The sequence below is a fragment of the Corella eumyota genome, chromosome 5, assembly GCF_963082875.1.
Source record: "Corella eumyota chromosome 5, kaCorEumy4.1, whole genome shotgun sequence".
In the NCBI taxonomy this organism is placed as follows: Eukaryota; Metazoa; Chordata; class Ascidiacea; order Phlebobranchia; family Corellidae; genus Corella; species Corella eumyota.
Genome location: NC_137494.1, coordinates 6,597,318 through 6,618,272, shown reverse-complemented (window position 1 = coordinate 6,618,272; position 20,955 = coordinate 6,597,318). Strand labels below are relative to the sequence as shown.

General features: G+C 28.5%; 1 protein-coding gene across 1 annotated transcript in view; it reads left to right on the top strand.

Annotated features, from left to right (window-relative positions):
• The window catches only part of LOC145753376 (adhesion G-protein coupled receptor V1-like), a 51,567-nt gene that overhangs the window by 10,729 nt on the left and 19,883 nt on the right, over positions 1-20,955 (top strand). The window contains exons 27-70 of the mRNA XM_082569788.1: positions 96-237; positions 429-624; positions 1,092-1,235; positions 1,481-1,690; positions 1,824-1,966; positions 2,084-2,307; positions 2,792-2,980; positions 3,173-3,376; positions 3,806-3,935; positions 4,020-4,153; positions 4,482-4,676; positions 5,207-5,427; positions 5,817-5,989; positions 6,386-6,636; positions 7,189-7,378; positions 7,720-7,976; positions 8,241-8,461; positions 9,010-9,137; positions 9,394-9,641; positions 10,016-10,168; positions 10,321-10,528; positions 10,769-10,888; positions 11,093-11,287; positions 11,553-11,792; positions 12,298-12,510; positions 13,668-13,895; positions 14,044-14,150; positions 14,309-14,434; positions 14,857-15,092; positions 15,356-15,539; positions 16,129-16,307; positions 16,721-16,839; positions 17,250-17,500; positions 17,591-17,682; positions 17,934-18,093; positions 18,220-18,362; positions 18,602-18,692; positions 18,771-18,821; positions 18,888-19,013; positions 19,162-19,581; positions 19,743-19,856; positions 19,986-20,132; positions 20,287-20,411; positions 20,722-20,923. Coding sequence (XP_082425914.1) covers positions 96-237; positions 429-624; positions 1,092-1,235; positions 1,481-1,690; positions 1,824-1,966; positions 2,084-2,307; positions 2,792-2,980; positions 3,173-3,376; positions 3,806-3,935; positions 4,020-4,153; positions 4,482-4,676; positions 5,207-5,427; positions 5,817-5,989; positions 6,386-6,636; positions 7,189-7,378; positions 7,720-7,976; positions 8,241-8,461; positions 9,010-9,137; positions 9,394-9,641; positions 10,016-10,168; positions 10,321-10,528; positions 10,769-10,888; positions 11,093-11,287; positions 11,553-11,792; positions 12,298-12,510; positions 13,668-13,895; positions 14,044-14,150; positions 14,309-14,434; positions 14,857-15,092; positions 15,356-15,539; positions 16,129-16,307; positions 16,721-16,839; positions 17,250-17,500; positions 17,591-17,682; positions 17,934-18,093; positions 18,220-18,362; positions 18,602-18,692; positions 18,771-18,821; positions 18,888-19,013; positions 19,162-19,581; positions 19,743-19,856; positions 19,986-20,132; positions 20,287-20,411; positions 20,722-20,923 — 7,830 coding nt within the window. The remainder of the gene's footprint in view (positions 1-95; positions 238-428; positions 625-1,091; positions 1,236-1,480; positions 1,691-1,823; positions 1,967-2,083; positions 2,308-2,791; positions 2,981-3,172; positions 3,377-3,805; positions 3,936-4,019; positions 4,154-4,481; positions 4,677-5,206; positions 5,428-5,816; positions 5,990-6,385; positions 6,637-7,188; positions 7,379-7,719; positions 7,977-8,240; positions 8,462-9,009; positions 9,138-9,393; positions 9,642-10,015; positions 10,169-10,320; positions 10,529-10,768; positions 10,889-11,092; positions 11,288-11,552; positions 11,793-12,297; positions 12,511-13,667; positions 13,896-14,043; positions 14,151-14,308; positions 14,435-14,856; positions 15,093-15,355; positions 15,540-16,128; positions 16,308-16,720; positions 16,840-17,249; positions 17,501-17,590; positions 17,683-17,933; positions 18,094-18,219; positions 18,363-18,601; positions 18,693-18,770; positions 18,822-18,887; positions 19,014-19,161; positions 19,582-19,742; positions 19,857-19,985; positions 20,133-20,286; positions 20,412-20,721; positions 20,924-20,955) is intronic.

Here is a 20,955-nt window from a genome sequence, read left to right as displayed (position 1 = left end):
TGAGGTTTTAGTAATTACTAAGTCGAATTGTAGATTTAAAAAACATGTTTATATAAAACTTGGTAGAAAATTAAAAAAAAAAAATTTCTTTTTAGGCACTATGGGAAATGTACCCAGCCAATTCAACATTACCAAGAGAATGTTTTGATTTAATGTTAGGCGGGGTTGGCAGGGGCGAAATTTATTATGAAAATGGAAGGTCTAACACTTCTACATACTCTGTTAGATTTGAACCAGGTTGTAAAGTTTATAAATTTTTTTTTTATTAATAAATTCAAAAAAAAATAAGACAACCCTTTAAATAAAATGAAATAGTAAACTAAATATATACATATATTCTATATGTAAATAACTGTATTTTTAATAAGCATTTTTAGATTTGTTATAAATTTAAATTAACAATTTATTACCTTTTTTATTTTTCATAGATTCTTTTATTATAAATGATGGCAAATTTGAAAAGCTTTTTGAGCAATTTTCAATTTCATTTTGGATACAAGCAAACCCAACCAAATATGGTTATGTACCATTAGTAACTAAATTTGACCAAAACAACAACACAATATATTCTCTTGGTATAACTATTCTGGAAAACAAATTAAAAAGTGTTACATTCATGTACAAGTATGTAATAATTTAAATATTTTGTTGATAGTAAATTTACTTTAATTTAAAAATATATCTCTTAAATATAATGCTAAGTAACCGGCATCTTTGTGTAGTGGTAAGAACACTTGCTACACCACCATGAGGTCTTGGGTTCGATTACCACTGATCTCATGCTGTAGTGTCCTTAAGTAAGGCGCTATAAACGGTATGAACTCCTGCTCAGCCAGCCCTTAATCAGCAGCTTAATTATCAGGCAATTATAATCTATATGATATCCCAAACTTCTAAAGGCAACTCGAGACTGGGTCAGAGTAACTGAAAAAAAAAGTGTGAAACAAAATGAATTCTTAAAGTCATACAATTGGTCTTCTTAGCAGACTTAATTTAACTTTATTAGTTTTAAAAACTTTTTATCTGTTACCCTTTAATTTAAATTTGTTAAAATCATTTTAAACTTAACAGTAAAATTTATATTGATTTAGATCAATAGATGATTTGACCAACAATGTCTCTGTTGAAATTCTTGCAAAAGATGAAATATTAACAAGTGAAAACCATTTCCTTGTTTTTGTGAAAAATGGAGAAAAGTTCATGTTTTATATCGATGGAATAAAACAAAATACCAAGTAAAACAAATGGTTATTATTTTTAATAAACAACACAAGTAATCTTTTTTTTAAATATTGATGTATTTTACCCAATCTAGACTTAATTTGCAATAAGAGCTTCATAATATGCTAAATATTTTCTAAATAATTATATATTTTATACCTAATCTTATTTTTAGTAAGAGCTTTGGTATATGCAAAATATTTGGTTTATTGAGTTTGTAAAGGAAAGCTGTTAAAAGTATTTAAAAAATTTTTTTTAGAACACAAGCTATTGCTTCAATATATGATGACTCGGAGTTATCCTATTTTCAAGTTTGTGGTAAAGTTAATGATGATGACATCACATTTACTGGAAGATTACAAGATGTTAGGTTGTATATGACATCACTATCAGCTGATAACATTCTTGAATTGTACACAATGCCTGCTATGAGTGATGTGGTACCTGTAAACGGATATATTAATTATGAGTTAGTCTTACTTTTTTATTTGATTTTTTTGATTTAACTAACTGCAAAAAAAAAAAAATGTTTACAAAAATATTTCTAACTGCTATAATATTTTTTTTCATTAAATAGTTTAAGGAATATTTTTTTATTACAGGCCAAATGAAAAGTCAAAAAATGTAACGTTGCAATCGGTTGCTGATGACATTACAGAATACGATGAAATATTTGACTTTGTTCTTCTATCTTCAACTGGAGGAGCTGTTGTTAACAAAGACAATGGAACTTCTGTAGTTACTGGTAACTAAAAAATGTTGAAAATTATGTGATTTTATTACAAAAAATAAGTGTTACTGGGTGTTCATTAAAATATCATTCAAATTTTAAGATGCATAAACTATATTTCCATATATCTAGTGTTGAAAAGTGACCATGCAAATGGCTTATTCGGATTTATGTTGCCATGCCAACCAGAAAATGTGACTGAAGGACAAATGCTGGCATGTTTTGTGAATAGGTCACGTGGTATGACCGGTTCTGTTACCCTAGAATGGACTGCAATTTATAAGGATGAGAAAAATAACTCGGATTTTGCTGAATCATCGGGAACCATTTTGTTTTTGGATGGAGAAAATTTTGAGGTGGGTATAAAATTTATGTGATGTCATAGCAGTGTAGTTACAAGGGTTACATAAAGCGGGGTAGGAATTAACACTTGACGCAATGATTAGGCAGACCCAGGTTTTTATCTTCGTTTTTTTATAACACTTGACGCCTTGTGTTGCATTTTTAAAATGTAACATATTGTTAAACAATCGTTGTTAAATTGTAAAAAACTACGTGCGAATTTTTTTTCTTTCTGTAAAGGATCGTTAAATTTAGTATTTTAGACGCTCTTTTAGTATTTTATATGTTATTTTTGGCCAAAGTTATGGTGTTGTAATAGGCATTTGTAGGGGTCAAAAGCAATTCACAAATCTAATTTTCCACTAAACTTTTTAAAGTTAATTAACTAAAAAAATGTATTTTCATTATATATGCCCATCTTAATATATGCTATGTTTTCTTATTTGGTCTCTTGTATCTGAAAAGTTTATGTAAAATTTATATTTTAAATGTTTATAGAGTTTTACACTTGCCACTGTTGATGATGACATTCCTGAAATAAGTGAATTGCATTTAATCACAATCACTAACGTCACTTCTCATGATGATAATAAGGAAAATTCATATTCTGGTGCTTACATCGACGAAGATCATGCTTTTACCGAAGTTTTTATTAAAGAAAATGACAATCCTTATGGAGTTTTACAGGTAATTTTGCTTGTTTAATAAATTTAAAAATTTTGGAGTATATGCTTTACAGTAGAGATGCAATTTTTTTTCAATTGTTTAAATTTTTTCATAATTTAATAAAATTTCATTATATATTTTATTATTTAACTTTTAATTTGTTTTTTTTTTAAAGAACTTTAAATTTTTCAAAAACTGGATATTATTTTGTAGTTTGCTACTGGTACACCACCTATACCATCTGACAATGGTCAAATACCAATAAACCAACACCAGCCAACTTTTCACGTGAATGAAGAGGATGGTTATGTGACCCTGATGGTTGTAAGAGCAGAGGGATGGTTTGGAGATGTTGAAGCAGAATGGAAAACGAAAGAAGATTCTGCTTTGTCAAGTCAAGAGCCCAGAGATTTTCAGGTAGGTTATTTACTACTACCTAGTGTAGTAGATAAAACATATGCTTCACTATCTAAGTTCCTGGGTTTGATTCTCACTGTAGCAATACGAATGGTGAAATGAAACTGGTTTGGGTTATTAAATTTTAGTATATGTTTTTGCAATATAACATTTGCTTTTCCATATCAAGACATGGTGTAGTCATCAGAACACTTGTTTTTACTACAAAAGACTTTATGCTGTAGCGCCCTTGAGTAAGGCGAACAGTATAAACTCCTGCTGAGCCAACACTTAAATATCAGGCAACTATAATCTTTAATATTCCAACTGCCAAAGGCAACTCGAGTCTGGGTTGTGATAACTGATGTTCCTCTATGTTTTTAATGTAAAAAATAAAATATTTAGTAAGTTAACTGATGTTTTTTATAAAATTTAATCTAATTTGTTCAGTCATCTGCTGGTACAATTTTATTGGAAGATGGTGTTGGTTTTACAACCCTACAGGTTAAATTAATTGATGATATGGAATCCGAATTGGAAAAAGTTTTTTATGTTGAGCTACTTAACCCAACTGGCGGTGGTAAGTAAAAAAAAAAGTAAATTTAAAGATTATAAACGTTGCAAGAAGTAGGTTTAACAAGCAAAAATTTTTTATTTTTTGTAGTAATGTTGAGCAATGCATCTGTGGCCAAGGTGGTTATTGGACCTTCTGATGACGCATTCGGTGTATTTCAGTTTAGTAAAACCAGTGTTAAAGTTGCTGAGCCAGATATTGGCACAAACACTGCATCACTACAGGTAAATGTGTGGTTAATTTAAAAATAACATTTATAAATAAGATGCTATAGTTTGCTAAACCATTTTGGATGAGTGTTGGACTTGGAATGGTTGCAATAAACTTAGGCTGTTCAATTTAACATCTTGGCTCTAGAGCTATGGGAATTTAATCAAAATTAATGATTTAATGTAGTATTTTCTAAAAGTTGAACTTAAAATATTTACACCTAAAGAACCACTTTTAAAAATGAATAAATACTTTTTCAGGCAATAAAAACAGATTTCTATCTAAAAATCTAAAGAAATAGGCTTCTAAATTTTTAATGATGTTTTAAAATTAATTCATTAGGTTATAAGAAAGGGAGGTGCATTGGGTGATGTTATCCTAGATTGGAAAGTAAACAATGATGTGACTGATGACGTTAGACCTCACAGTGGTCAAGTGACCTTTATGGAAGGTCAAACAACTGCTGAAATTGTCGTCAACATTTTGTCAGACAACGAACCAGAGTTTGATGATGTTATACCAGTTACACTAACAAAAGTAAGAAATAAGTCACAATAATTGTAAATGTTATTTTGTATTAAATAATTATTGCATCTATATTAATCTTTTAGAAAACTAAAGTAAATTTAAAGTTGGTATTTTCTGATAGTATTTTGTAAATAATATTTTTTTTATGATTTAAAAAAAAAATGTTACAATTTTGCAACCAGCTAGTGGATTGCCTGCCCTAGACTTGCATTTTAATTGATTTCACTTACAACTAATAAATGTCATTGCCTGGGCACCACAATTGACCTTTTTTTAATTTTTAGGCCTATAAATTGTACTTTCATTCATATATTTTATATAACCTCTTTTTTATGTAGGCCTACGAAATAAATACTAGCATTTTATTTGTTTTGTAGGCTTATAAATTGGACAAACATATATATTTCATCTGTCATCCACTAAGCTACTTTATATATAGATTATGTAGATAACTTACTTATAACTTACAATCTTATGGGTTATTTTAATATATTTTATTTATTTTTTTTTGAAATTTTAAACTTTTTTTTTGTTGTTAGGTATCCCAAGGCTCACTTGCAAGCAACAACGTAACTTGCAATATTATCATACTAGCAAACGACGATGTCAGAGGTTTAATTATATTCCAACCAACAGTAGTAACAACTCAAGAGTCGGGTCAAAATGCAACACTCACCATTAAACGTCTGGGAGGAAAATTTGGAACAATCAGAGTTTATTATGAAACAGTTGATAATGAGTTTAATAATCTAACAAGAGGGTATGATACAGTTATAAATTGTATATATAGGCTTTGTTTAAGGAATTTGTTTTTAGAAATACTGGTAAGATGTTTAACAGTTACTTGAAAAATTTGCAATTTTTAATGACTTTTTATTAGATATATTTTTTTAAGTGACTATTTAAATATTTTTTTGAATAATTTTGAAGTAGTAGACAATAGTCCGGCCATTGGAAGTCATATTTAATTTACTTATTAGGTTGTAACATTAGGTTGATTGACATAGTATGATTGCAACAATTACTACCCTACTTAAAAGTTTTTTAGATACTGAATTTTATAAAAAAATGAGCTTAAAGCAATTTTTAATATTTTTTAAAATAAAATTCGGAAATACTAAAATTAATAATTAGATATTTTTTTCATAGAATTGCACATGCACTTGAAGATTACAAACCTACTGTAGATAGTGTGCTTATGCCAGAGAATATATCATCGGTTGATATTGTAATTCATGTTAACGATGACCAAACACCTGAAGCTGATGAAATATTTTTTGTAAAACTTACGAAAGTTGAATTAGTGTCATCTGGTGTGCAAGGTCAATAAAAAAATAGTTTTTTTTTATTTTCAATAAACATCGTTAGGTTATTACTGTTTATAGTTTTTTTTTTAATTTTTTTGAAGTTTTTTTCTTGAAATCCTACATGAGGTCGTGGGTTCAATCCCCACTGCTTTTATGCTGTAGCGCCCATAAGTAAGGCACTATAAATGGTATAAACTCTTGCTAAGCTAACACTTAATTAGCAGCTTATAATCATTAGGCAATTATAAACAATAATATTCTAAACTGACAAAGTCAATTCAAACTGGGTCAGGGTAACTGATGTTACTCCATGTTTAGATTGTGAGATCGACTTTCCCACATCAATAATGAATGTGAAAAAAAAGTTTATTGGCAAAAGACAACCTAATTTAAAAAAAAATTTTAATTCAGTTCCGAATTCGCCAAAACTTGGTTCTGACCACCAATCAACAGTTGAAGTAATCATCAAAGAAAATGACTCCCCTAATGGAATACTTGTCTTAAGTTCAAGCACAATAACAGTTGACGAAGATACCTTAAACGATTCAGATTTTCTCTATGTAGATAGGACAATGGGTCTATTTGGTGATGTAACTGTAGGATTAGTTGTCAAAACTGGTAAAGCAAGACTGGAGGAAGATTATAACTTGCTCAGTACAGAGGTGAATTTGCTAAAACTTTTAATTTGTCAATTTAATTGTGAAAAGTTAATTTATTGTTTTTTTATTTATTTATTTTGTTAAAAAGTTTGACTTTAAATTTTAAAGAGTTTGTAATTTTTGTTAGAAGCGATGTTTATTTTTTTGTTGTTTGTACTAATGTAGCAGTTAATCTCTTAATTTATCTAGTATGTAAGAATAAATCATGTAATTAATTTTAGTTCATAAGTCATTTCAATTCATTATTTTATGGCTAATTCAGTACACAATACCTATAGTGTGGTGTGCATTGGCTGCATGGTGTAATGGTTAGAACACTTGACACCATAAACGGCAAAAACCCTTGCCTAACCAATAATTAAACGGCAGTGTATTTACCAGGCATTTATAAAACTACAATATTCTAAAACTGACAAAGACAACTATGACTGGGTTAGGGTAACTGACGTTACTCTGTGCTTAGGTCATAAAATAGCTCCTTTTTTATCGAGGATAAATAAATATAGATAAAAAAATACTTTTTAATTTTATGATTTTTACAATGTTTTTTTTCAGGTAAGTATTTTGGATGGGGAATCAAGAAAAGCAATTCCTCTTAAAATTATCAACGACTTCGCTCCAGAAGAGCAGGAAGACTTTGTTGTTAAATTACTCACTGGAAGTACCACTGGGGGAGCTAAAGTGGGAGTTAACAACACTTGTAGAGTGATTATTGATAACTCAGATGACCCATATGGCGTGCTAGGTAATTGTAATGTTGTGATTAATGAAAAATTATAAAACAGAAAATTTTACAGCTAGGCCAACTACAAATTTTAAGCTTTAAATATATACAATGTTTCCTACTTAAATTGCTATTTTATTTAATCAATTTACTTTTTTTATAATTCCATCACTAACATTTTTTTTTTGAATTTCAAAATACAAAAAAAAAGTTTTCATAGTTACTTAGATTAAAATTAATTAACCTTGACAAACGTGATACTAAAATAAATTAAATTATTGTGGTGTTTAGACTAAATACAAAATTTGTTTTTTGTTGTTTTTTAACCTGAACAGTTTTTTTTTAAATATATTTTTGTTTAGATATTTTTGTTGACCGAACACGAGTTGACGAGCCTACTGAAGGTAACTCTGTCCCAATAACCTTTACTGTCCATCGAAAAAATGGGTTAAAGGGGTTAATTTCGGTCAAATGGGAAGTTGAAATAACACCCGCCGATTCGGCTACCAATCAAGAGTTTTCGAGTTTAAATCTTGCTGATGGAGGAAAAGATGTGGATGCAAAAGAAGGATTTTTACATTTTGCAACAAATGATAATGAAGAGAAATTTACAATTAAGGTTTCAACTTTTTTCTTTTATAAGTAAATTTTTTTTATGTTTTATGAATTGTTTTACTTTTGGCAAACTGAACTTTCAATTTAATATACATTTTAATAGTTTTTTACAAATTTTTACAAATTGTTTTTATTTTTATTTACCTATAGTAAACTTTAAAAAAAAATACATTTTAAATATGCTTTTACAAACTTTTGCCAGCTCTAAAAAACAACAAAGATATTGAAAAGATTTTAAAAAATTAGTCAACAAGTTATTTCTTTTTAGGTTCTTCCAGATGACATACCTGAAGATGATGAACTCATCTCTGTGAAGTTAACAGAAATGCAATCAGAAAGAGGCAGGATAAATCCTCACAACAATACAGCAAAAGTAGTTGTTCCTGCTAATGATAGACCTTATGGAGATGTTAGTTTTAAGTTCAACATGTATGATGCGGTTGAATATGATGACATCAATAATTATATGGAGGTTGAAGTTGTTAGAAGGTTAGTTAATAATTGGGTTTATTATTTTGTAGATGTAACATTTAAGCAAACACTGAAGCAAAAAAGTGATTCTGTTTTAAAGCATTTATTATTATGTTTTATATCTGAGGTTCTGTATTCATATTTTGTCATTGAGATGTTTTTTAATATGTAGTATTCAGGTGGGTCCTACTAATTACCTTTTTTGGGGATACTGTTATTTGATTAAAACCAAATACTAGCAATAAGCAAGCCACTTTTTAACCCCAGCCCTATTCTTTTTATGGGAAATGGCCTTAGCGGTCCTAATACCAAAAAAAAAAAACAGTCTAAGCAACTCCCCCCCCCTCTTTTTTTATTCTGTGTGGTAAATGTATTGTCCTGTATTGTCTGTGCACTTCTGTGTGGTAATAAATAGGACAGTTATTTAGGTTATATTGTTTAGATTAGTTTAAAAGAGTTATATACCTAACCAATTAATAATCACATATTAGGCACATTACGTTTTTTTCTTGCACTTTATTTATTATGAAAAAACTTGTGCCTTTTAATTTGTTAATTTATTCAAGTGGTGGTACTTATGGAACTATGAGAGTTGTGTATAGCACAGTGGGAGTTGATCTTGTTAGTGAAATGTTGGAAAGAAATGAAAGTTTGCTGCGATATTACGAAAAACCAAAACTATTAATTGACAATGGTAAGTATTATTTTTTTATGATATTTTAATTTAACAAAACTGTATATTATATAGATATACCGTCGCATTGTTGTAATATTAATTGTATATCGTATTTATTATTTACTTTTATCAATGTGTGAAAAACCAAAATAAAAAAACTTATTGGAATAAAATAAACTGTTACTTTTTGGTTTAAATGACCCTTTTTTTAGGTTGATGACATTTTAAATAAAGTATTTGTTCTAAAAGTAAATTATAATAATTCCATTTTTAGGTCTAGAGTACAATTTTCAAAAAGTTGATATTATATCATCTTTGCAACCTCTTTTAACATGCAGTGAGGCTTGCCTAAGAGAAATACTTTGTGCTTCATTTATTTACAATGAATTCTCATATGAATGCAAATGGATGACGAATCATGTTGACAGTAATGTTAATGTTGTTGATATTGAGAATAGAAATGATATTACATCTAAAATGTCGCAAGAGGATTTCAAGTATTACAAAAAGAATGAAACCGAGGTAGTAGTGTAAAATATTAGTATTTTCTAGTGTAAAATTTTAGTATTTTTACTGCTCCATCCTAATTTATATTATAAATATTAGTAGTTTTTACTTTTTTAACTTAATTTTGGATATATTTATTAGTATTTTTTTCACATTTTTAGCCTGAATTTTGATTTTAATACTAGTATTTTTTATATTTTTGCAACCTAATTTTTAGTATAAATTTTGGTATTTTTATTTTTTCTAGCATCAATTTTGATATAAATGGTAGCATTTTTTACTAAATCAACCTAAATTTTGCGTTAATAAAAGTATAGTTTTGCTATTTTTTATGAAAAATAATTGCGATAAATTTTTATCGTCATTTATCTTAAATTTATTTATTTTAGACAAGTATTTTATTAAAATCCAAAGCAAAATCGGGGATGGATTTTATATCATTAAGCGGAGCTTCTGTTTTATTAGAACCTGGTGAAAATGAGACAAATATTAACATAACTATATTGGAAGATGATCAACCAGAGCTTGATGAATATTTTATGGTAATAATTAGAAATTAATTTATTTAAACTAAAATATTTAGTAAAATGATGCTTCTTATTTTTAAAATAACTGTTTTTTAATTATTTTAAAATTTTTCAGATGTATATAAATAAAAAAAATTTTTATATTAAATTTTATTTTGTTAACTAAGGTTCGGTTGCTAAATGTTGAAATGGTTGGAGTTGAACCAGATCAGACCAACAAGCCAACTATTTTGCAACCATCTATCACCAGAATAACCATCCTCGAGAATGACAATCCATATGGAGAGTTTGTGTTCAAAGACTTTGTTGTCAAGGATTTTATTAATGTGGAAGAACGACATGATTTGTCACTGCAGATGACAGTTGAAAGACAAGGTAAATTGTAACAAAAATTGGTCTTTAGTTAAAAATTAAGGTAAAATTTATGTTAAAGATTAAATTTATTAAACTTTTGATGATTTTGACAAGGTCTCAGGTTGTTTTTGGAAGTTAGAAATTGTTGTTACCGCAATGAAAAGTTTCTTTGCATATATAAGTTATTGATCAATTTTACATTACTTAAAATGTCAATATTTAAATATTGTCAAATATTTGTATTACAATTTGTTTCTTTAGGTGGCAGTGTTGGCAATGTGAGTGTTGATTGGTCAGTTGTTGGTGGAAAAGCTTCACGCAACAATGATTTTACTGGTGATGATGCAACAATAAAATTTGGTCATGGTGAAACCAAAAAAGGTTTGTAAATCTTTAAACAATTATTTTTGTTTAAAAACACCCCTTTTTTTAAAAAAAATAATTATTAAAAATACAAACAAAAGATATAAAACTTTGCAGAAAAATGGAAAAAGGTTAAAAATAAAGATGATTATTCTAAAAATGTCAAATTGTTAAGTTTTAATAAAAACTTTTAAATAATTTAACTACAATTTTACTTTGCAGTTGTTAGCTTGAGTGTAATCGACGACACTATTCCTGAGCCAGATGAAGACATAATTTTACAGCTCTCCAACCCTACTGGTGGAGCTGTTGTGGCCAAAAATGGGGATAAAGCAAAAGTTGTGATTCTTGCCAATGATATTGTTGGAGGAATTATTGGATTTGCGGAGAATAGCTTGTCGCTGATTGGACAAGAAGGTTTGTGTACACAGTAATTAATAAAATAAATTTGTTTTCTAACTCCATTTGTCTTCTCTTTTTAAAAGCTTTAAAATTACTTCTTTATTCTGGTTTTAAGACCCACTGTTTTGATAACTACTAAAATTTAGGAAATAAATTATTTATTTTTATTTAAAATTTTTTTAGTCTGATCTACATTGGGTTACTGTACATATTTTTACTCACTTAACTTTAAAATATTTCCTGAACTACTTAAAAAAATTTTTTTTTTAATATGGCTCAGGTGGAAATTTGACCTTTGAACTTCAGCGTAGTGACCCTGCATTGGGGTCATGTAACGTGACATGGTACGCTGAATCAGTTACCAACCATGACGTTTCCATTGGATTAAACAACACAGAAGGTTACGTCTTGTTTGATTCTCAACAAACCAAAGCCTCCATCTTAATTTACTTGACTCCTGATCAAATACCAGAGATAAAAGAAGTTTATAATATAATACTAAGCCATGCTGAATCATATGGTAACTACTTGGGTTTTACATTCTAAGAAAATTTTGTATTTTTGATTAAAAAGTAATATCCGGTTTCGAACTAATTTAATCACGTCAACATATTTCTGCAGAAATGTAGGTTACCATAGGGCATTTAATAACATTAACTTTCCATTATCTCACAATATGTAAATTTTACTCCCGCAGTTTGTTTAGTCATTGCGCAACGTAACTTTAGTAAGCATAATAGTAGTACATTTTTAAAATCTAATTCAAGGCATCAAGTGTTACAAAACACGAATATCATGACTTGGGCCCAATCATTGATCTAAAATTGTGACCTTATTTTTAGCAAATCGATTTTTAAACGGTAATCCTGAGTTTAATTATTAACATTAATGCAATAAAAACTTGTTAATTATCTAAATTAATTTTTATTATGTGTAAAAAAATTGAATAATTGGCAAAAGACTTGAATAAATATATAGCTAAAATATAATTCCTATTTTATTTTTAAATTTTTATCAATATTTAGACATTTCACCTTCTGGAAGTGCAATTATTGACCCCCGGTCTGCAACTGGGGAAATCACCATACAAGAAAGTGATAACCCACATGGGGTATTTAGAGTAGCCCCTAACTCCTTGCGACTTGATGTAAAAGAAGAAGGGGGTGATGTTAAAATTTTTGTGAACAGGTTGTTTGGGGCAATTGGAAGTGTAAGAGTTTACTATGAGGTTATTTCAGGTAAAAGTTTATTGTATTTAGAAATTAATTACTAGTAAATTTTTCATTTTTGCTCATCTCTTGACTTTTTTATATTAAATTGTTTGTTGAAGTATAACAGGGAACGAAATAACGGGTAGCTGTTCGCTAAAAGCGAATTGTTTTTTAAAATTAGCGAATCGTTTTTTACAAATATATTGGAAAAAGCGAATCAACCAAAAAAGGTTTAGGCAATAATAAAACTTTCGTGTGTGTGTATTTTTACGATCTATTTTAAACCGGTTTCACACTAATTTAATTACATCAACAAATTCTGCGTAAATGTAGGTTACTATAGGGTATTTAATAACAATAACTTTTAATGTTTTGGCAATGCGTAAATTAAGCTCCCGATTTCGTTTAGTTGTTGCGCAATTTTAAATACATAACATAGCTTTGAAGTAATCAAAAATTTCTCGTTTTTTTTGCGAAATATTATTAACGATTGTTTAACAATACGTTACATTTTAAAAATGCCACGCAATGCGTCAAGTGTTACAAAAAACGAAGATTATGACTTGGATCTAATAATTGCTCTAAAAATGCGACCTTATTTTTAGCGAATCGTTTTTTAAACGTTAATTCGTACCCTGTATAATGGGAAGGTAGTGGGTTCAATCCCCACTGATCTCATGCTGTAGTGCACTTGAGTAAGGCGCTATAAACAGTATGAACTCCTGATGAGCCAGCACTTAATCAGCAGCATAATTATTGGGGAATTATAATCTATAATATCCCAAACTGTCAAGGGCAATTCAAAACTGGGTCAGGGTAACTGATGTTACTCTATGTTTAGGTCGCGCATGCAACCTTCCCACATCGAGGATAAAGATATATACAAAGAAAATTGCAACAAATAATTGCTTTTTACTAAAATTTACTTGCACGCTATGAACATCAGTTTTTTTTCTTGAACTTTTATAATGTGGACATGATGATCTTGCCTGATCATTAGTCACGCAGTTGGTTTTAGGGCTGGTCATAAAAAAAATTTTATTAGCATGTTATCCAATAACGAAGAAGTGAGAATCGAACTTAAGATCTTTTATGTTACAATGCTTTATTAATTACTAAGAAAAAAATTATGTTTTAATTAAATTTTTTTAATTTACAATTTAAATATTGATATTTTTCTACAGGTACTTTGACAACTGTCAATCCTGACCTCTTGCCAGCTGATCCAGATCTTGACTATTCTTTCGACCAATCACATTCCTTTATTGACTTTAATGATGATGACACTTCAGTGCCTATTAGCATAGACATTATAGATGACAATGTTGCTGAATTAAATGAAATATTTTATGTCAATTTGACAAGAGTTGAATTAATTGGCAACATTGTAACAACACTTCCACCAACAATTGGTAAGATAATATGAAATTTTAAAAAGTAAGAAAACTAAAATTGGTGTAAAAAATTTAATATATGTAATTTTTTTAGGGAAAAATGTCTTTTAATTAAAAAATTTGTCTTGACTTTAGGTAATAAATGTAATTTTTATTATTTTTTAAGATGAAGAAAATAGTTTGTCTCAAGTAGTTATTGATGCAAATGATGGAACGAAAGGAGTAATATCGTTTGATCCTGATTCTGTTAATGTGTTTGCATCAGAAACTCCAGTGAGTTTTGTTTAAATAAAAAAATTAAAATTTAACTAAAGTTGTTTAAATTGTAAATTAATATAAAAAATATGTATAATTTTACAATCAAGTATTTTGATTTTTTGTTGTAATATTTTTATTTTTTTAACAAATATAAAAAAAAATACCTTTTTCAGGGTTCAAACTCAACAATAAGACTTCAGATAAATCGAGATAGAGGTCTGTATGGTGAAGTTAGTGTTTTTGTCTTTCCACAAAATGACGAAGCCACTTTGGGTGAAGATTTTAATTGCATTCCAACTGTAAGTGTAATTTTGATAATAAGAAATTGACATGTGGTGTGGTGGTTAGAACACTTGGTTTTACTATTCCCACTGCTTTGTTATTTTGGGTTAGTTTTTTTATTTACTTATCTTTGATGTGGGAAGGTCGACTTCACAACCCAAACATAGAGTAACATCAGTTACCCTGATCCAGTCTCTAATTGGCTTTAGCAGTTTGGGATATTATTATATTTACCAATAATTTTAAGCTGCTGATTTAGTGTATGCTGAACAGGAGCTCATACCGTTTATAGCAACTTACTTAAGGGCGCTACTGCATGAGAGTAGTAGGGATTAAACCTGTAACCTCATGTAGATAAGCCAAGTGTTCTAAAAAATTAAATAAAAACATATTTTGAAAATTTTTTAAGTTGAATTGTTATTATTTTTTGTCTTTATAGACGGTTATGTTTGGTGACAGCGTGGACCAAGCTTATTATGACATCACAATTCTTAATGACAACATACCAGAGAATGATGAGATTTTTGTCATCTCATTGGGTAATCCATCAGAGGGAGTTGAACTGGGGAACTTTACCCAAGCCAGAGTAACAATTAAATCAAATGATGACGCCCATGGTCGATTGTCTTTTGATAACGATGAAGTTATTTACTTAGAAGAACCAGATAGTGAAAAGTTCGTTATTTTAAATAATTTTTCCAAATTTAAAAAAAAATTGTTATATAAATTGTTAAGTTTATTTTCTTGTAATAGTTTGTGGAAATTAGCTAAGAAAGTCAAACTGTTTTATAGCTTAAAAAACAAAGTTGTTACATTTAGTTATCTTAATTTAACTTTTTTATTATTTGTAAAATTTTTTACTTTTTTTGTTAAAAAGTTTTTATTTCACAAAATAGTTTTTTTTTTAATATTTTGGTAAATATATTTTTCTTGGTTAGTTTTGAAGATAGTGTTGCTGAGCTAATAATCACTCGCAACCCTCCAGAAGGTATTTTTGGTCGAGTTGTGGTTCAATATAAAGTAGAAAGGATGACAACTGAAGGAAAACTTTTGATTGGCGAACTTGAAGATTTAGAACCAACTAATGGTTATGTTGTTATAGAAGATGGAGTTGGTTTCGAGGTAATGATGACAACGCTTTTTTAATTTATATTTAAAGAACTTTATATATAGTTAACTTGTTATGCCAACTTTAATATTAATGTAAAAAATTCAATATGTTTTTTTTTATAGCTTTGATGTTTTTTAAATTTTGAAGAATTCGTTTGTTTATTTTTTAATTTTTTTTGTATATATCTTTATCCTCGATGTGGGAAGGTCGAATGCACGACCTAAACATAAAGTAACATCAGTTACTCCGACCCAGTCTCGAGTTGCCTTTAGCAGTTTGGGATAATATATAGATTATAATTGCCTGATAATTATGCTGCTGATTAAGTACTGGCTCAGCAGGAGTACATACCGTTTATAGCGCCTTACTTGAGAGTGCTACAGCATGAGAGCAGTGGGGATTGAACCCACTACCTCATGGTAGTGTAGCAAGTGTTCTTACCATAACACCACGCTGCCGGTATATTGTTATACCCAAATATATTATTAGCTAGTAATGTACAAAAAACTTGAATCTTACATCTAAAAAATTGCTAAACTTTTTCTGCAATACTTTATTACTTTAAATTAACTTGATCTAACATTAAGTTGCTTAACTTAGGTACTGGAAATAGCAGCTGTGGCAGATTACAATGCAGAATTAGATGAACGATATCAAGTTACTTTGTTTGATCCTGAGCAAGGTGCCACACTTGATTCAAGCAGAACTACAACTGAGATTATTATTCGTGCCAATGATGCCCCATTTGGTCAATTTACTGTGTATTCTCATGGTGTAAGGTAAAAATTTTATAACATAGAATTAATTAAACAATATTTTAAATTTGATAAAAGGTAGATCTGTTAATGCAACTTTAGTTTTCTGCAAAAGTTAGGCTAGGCTACAAACTGTTAACTTCTATGTTTAGTAATTAAAATTTTAAATAAATATTTAGATCAATATATTTTATAAAACTAGTTAACCACCCTTTTTTAGGATGTATTTTTATCTAATTACTGTTGTAGTATGGTTGCAACTAATAATCACAAATAATAATTTATGCTTATGCATTACAAGTCATTTTTTTTATATTGAATGACTTATAAATTTGTTGTATATACAAATATGGTATTGACATCAGGGCTTTGATTTATATATGTATAGCTTATGAACTTAAATTTTCATGATTTGTTTAAAATATTTTTTTTGCTAGGAATAGTACAAGAGAATATCAAATACAAGAAGGTCCTGGTGACAAATTATTTTATTTCGATGTCGTCAGATCACAAGGAATTCTTGGTCAAGTTACTGTTGATGTCATGACCTTACCAGGTTAGCAAAAATAAAAATTTTATGTTTACAAAAGTTTTTATTTTAGTATTTTACACAGTTACTTATTTTATTATTAAAATTTAAAGTAAGATTTATACTACCATTGTATATTTAAAAAAATGTTATGCAGGTTAATATAAATTTTGCAGTGTAGTTAATAGTTAGAGCACTTTGCTTCACTACGAGGGCTTGGGTTCCTTACTGCATGACTGCTTTTTAAGTAAGGTGCCAAAATTATTACGACAAAATTAGTTTAGTTAAGCTAAAACTTATTGGGCATTCATCATCAATAAAATCTAAAAACCTTAAAGTCAATTTGAACAGGATTGAGGCAGTATATTTAAGCTTTAAAGGCATCTAGACCTTAAGGATTAATATATAGAAAAGTAAAGTATGTGTTTAAAATTTAGGTACTGCCAAGCCTTTACAAAAATCTTTGGATTATTCCCCCTTTTTTACTCCATTTCAAACCTTTTCTTCAACCAATGTTGAATATTTTTACTCATTTGAATTTGATAATGAAAGTTACCTGATCATGCTTACAAATGATTTGATTGGTCCAATGTATTCAACTGTTGGGTCACATGGTACATTGTCATCATTGCATGCTGGTATTCACTCTACTTTGTATAAGTGGCAGGGTGTCTTCACGCTTGTTCAGGTAAGAAATAAATTATTATTTTATCCTCAGCCTAACTTCAGTGTTTTGTTAAGGGAAAAGTCATGATAAATTCTTAATTTGATTTTGTAGACTATTGAAACAGATGGCGGTAGTAGTGCAATCACTTTTCAATCTGATGACAATTTATATTTGGTTGTTACAAACAAAGGGGAGGAAGGAAGGTAGGAAATATTAGTTAACACATTCAACAATTTATTTATAATATTTTTAAGTAACTTTTCAGTAAACTAACCCATTATGTTATGTTAAAGTGCTGGCAACTACGTTGATCAGCATTGTAAATGTAAATATTGGCAAATTTTTTTTGTAACTGATAGACATGAAAATTGCTTGTTTATAAAAACAAGCGAAATGCTAAAATTATTTAAACATGTATTCTTTTTAAAGACATTTGTAAAATTTTACATTTTAGAAGCGAAACTTGGTCTAGATTATACAAAATTTCTTCTGGACAAAAAGGTTTAGTTTTACTTCAAGACATTGCAACCAAAGGAGCTTCTAGTGCAACTTACTTTAATACAAGTTCTGATGACCATTATATTGTGATGACTAATCAGATGGATAATAATAAAGTGGGTCTACTTTAAATTGTTTTATATTTATTTAGTTTTATATATATATATAAAACCTATAACTTTAAGGTGATACAAAAATGTATTTGCTAAAAGTGTTTATTATTTTAATTTTTGCTTTTTTAGGTCTCCAGTATTGATTCTATTGTTATGAAGTTTGACATTGTAACTGAAAGTCTAAATCAAATACAAACCTTGCCAACAAGAGGTGCGGCTTCAGCTACTACATTTACCTTTAGGAATAATTTATACCTCTCTATTGCTAATAGGTATGTATATTTATAACAAGATATCTTTTAACAAAAATTTAAATTAATGATGGAATTTAAACTTTTATTATAAAAAGTCAGACTTATTTTATGTTTATCTCTATTGCCATGTAAACATAGAAAAATAAACTATTGTAAAAAGTGTATTTTTTGACAATTCATTAAGCTGTTAATATTATGATTGATTTATACCATTTACAATACTTTAAATAATTCACATTTTTAATTTTTTTTTTCAGTTATGATTCTGACATATTGGATGACTCAGCGGTATCTTCCATTATTTACACTTGGGAAAATTCATCTTTTAAACAAAGAATCAATGTCCCAGTTAGCCACGCCAATTGTGTTAAACATTATTTTGTTGAAGACGATTTGTTTTTGATGTTTTCAACATCAAAAAATAAGAACGTGAAAAATGAAAAGTCTAATGAAGAACAAGGAGTCAAGATCTTTCAGGTATTTTTTTACTATTTTTTTTTGAATTTCTAGTTTAAGTTCTTAATTTAATTAATAATTTTTTAGGTTTACATAAATGATGTTGACAACAATTTACTGCTAAGCCATCATCAATATTTAAATGTGACAAAACCACAAAACATGGAATTAAAATTACTTCCCTCAACCCAACTACACGCATCCACTTTCGAGGTAAGAAACATAATACTGTTTTAAATAATGGCTTAATTTATTTATGTGCTAGAAAATCAACTTATGGTAAATATAAACTGGTGCTGTTAATTAAATGTAGATTGAATATTATATTTTACATTTATTATAAAAGTTTTATTTTGTAAAGGATTTTTATGAGAACAGTGACAACAACCTACTCATGTTAACTGTGTCATCTACACAACTTTCTGAAGTCTTTCTGTTCAATAAAACTTCAAAGTTATTTACACAATGGTTCAGTTCACCACCCTGCAAACAAATTTATCCTCAATTTATTGAAACTAACTCAACTTCAAATGCAGTGTTTGCAATCGCAACTGATAAAGTTTCACAACAGAACAATATGTCTTCAGATTACTTAACTGGAATTTATCACATTTTTAATTCACGTCAACCTGAAAAAAGTTACAACAAAAGTTTAGTTGTCGGTGATTATATTCCAATTGCTGATGACACGAAACTAGTTTTTGCTCCAGGTGAATTAGTTCACACAATGGTTATGACAATTATTGATGACAGTGTTCCTGAAGAAAATGAAATGTTTCAAGTTAGTTTTGTAATCCAAGATTGTTATAATTTAACATATTTTTATATTTTTTTATATTATAAAAACAAATATATTCAGTTACTGTAATATACAAATATTATTATAAGACAATTTAAGTTACTTACTTTCTAAATTTTTGAATTTGTTTGTGATTTTTTTAGATTGCCTTGGGAAATTCACATGACAGTCGCGCTGTTATAGATAATAAATCAAGTAATCTTAAAGTTGTAATAACTTCTAATGATGATGCTCATGGAGTAATTGGTTTTGCTGAAGTAAGTTAAAAATTGTTATTAGTTTAAAATAGTGTTTTATTTTAAATAAACTTTTAGCAAACTTGTAAAAATGTTGAAAAATGTTTAACTTATGGAGTGTTTAGTAAATAAAAAAATAATTATTTACAGGACGCTATTGAGACAAGTGTTGAAGAAGAATCCAGTAACATGTCGTTCAACATTAACGTTGCACGCAACAAATCTGTTTTTGGTTCTGTATCTGTTGATTGGAGAGCAGAGGGAAGTATTAATGAAATAACTCCAATATCTGGACAGGTAAAACTAATTTATGCTCAATTATTAAACAAATTATTATAAATTTTCATCAATTTAGATGAGTTTTGAGAAATTTTATTTTATGTAACTGTGTATTTTATCTATTGTAATCTTTTTGATCAGAATTAAACAAATGAATTTTTAAATTATTTAGATTTTCTTTGGAGAAGGTGTGGCAGTTGTTGGTATTGAAATTACATTGTTAGCAGATGACATTCCTGAAATTGAAAAAACTGTTGAAATCATTTTGAGTAACCCAAAACTGCTTGGAGTAACAGAGTAAGTTTCAAATTTTGTTTTTTATTTTATATATTCAAGAAAAATAGTTTCATGCTTTTTTTAAACAACATTTTGTAGTTTTTTGTGAAAAAATTTATTAAAATAAAAATTTATTAAAATTTTTTCATATATTTTTGATATAGTTCAAATAGCAATATACATAAATAAAGACTATTAGCTTTGTAATTGGTTAAAGACTTAATCAAATTTAATGCTGTCATGAAATAATCTAAATTGTTCTCGCCAAACAAGGTAAATTATTTAACAAATTATAAAAATCATAAAAACTAAATTTAAAAAATTTGTTTAGATCAACATCTCAACCAAGGTTAAACACAACTACATCAAAGGCAACTGTTCGACTTCTTTCAAACGACTCACCGCATGGTGTCGTAAGATGGGCAACAAATTCTCTTCGGACTGTGGTTAATGAAGCGGAAACTGTGGCAGGGTCTTCCCAACTGGTCACACTTGACTTAGTTCGAGAACAAGGAACTGTGGGAGATATTGAGGTATTTCGTCAAATGATTAAATTAGCTTAAAT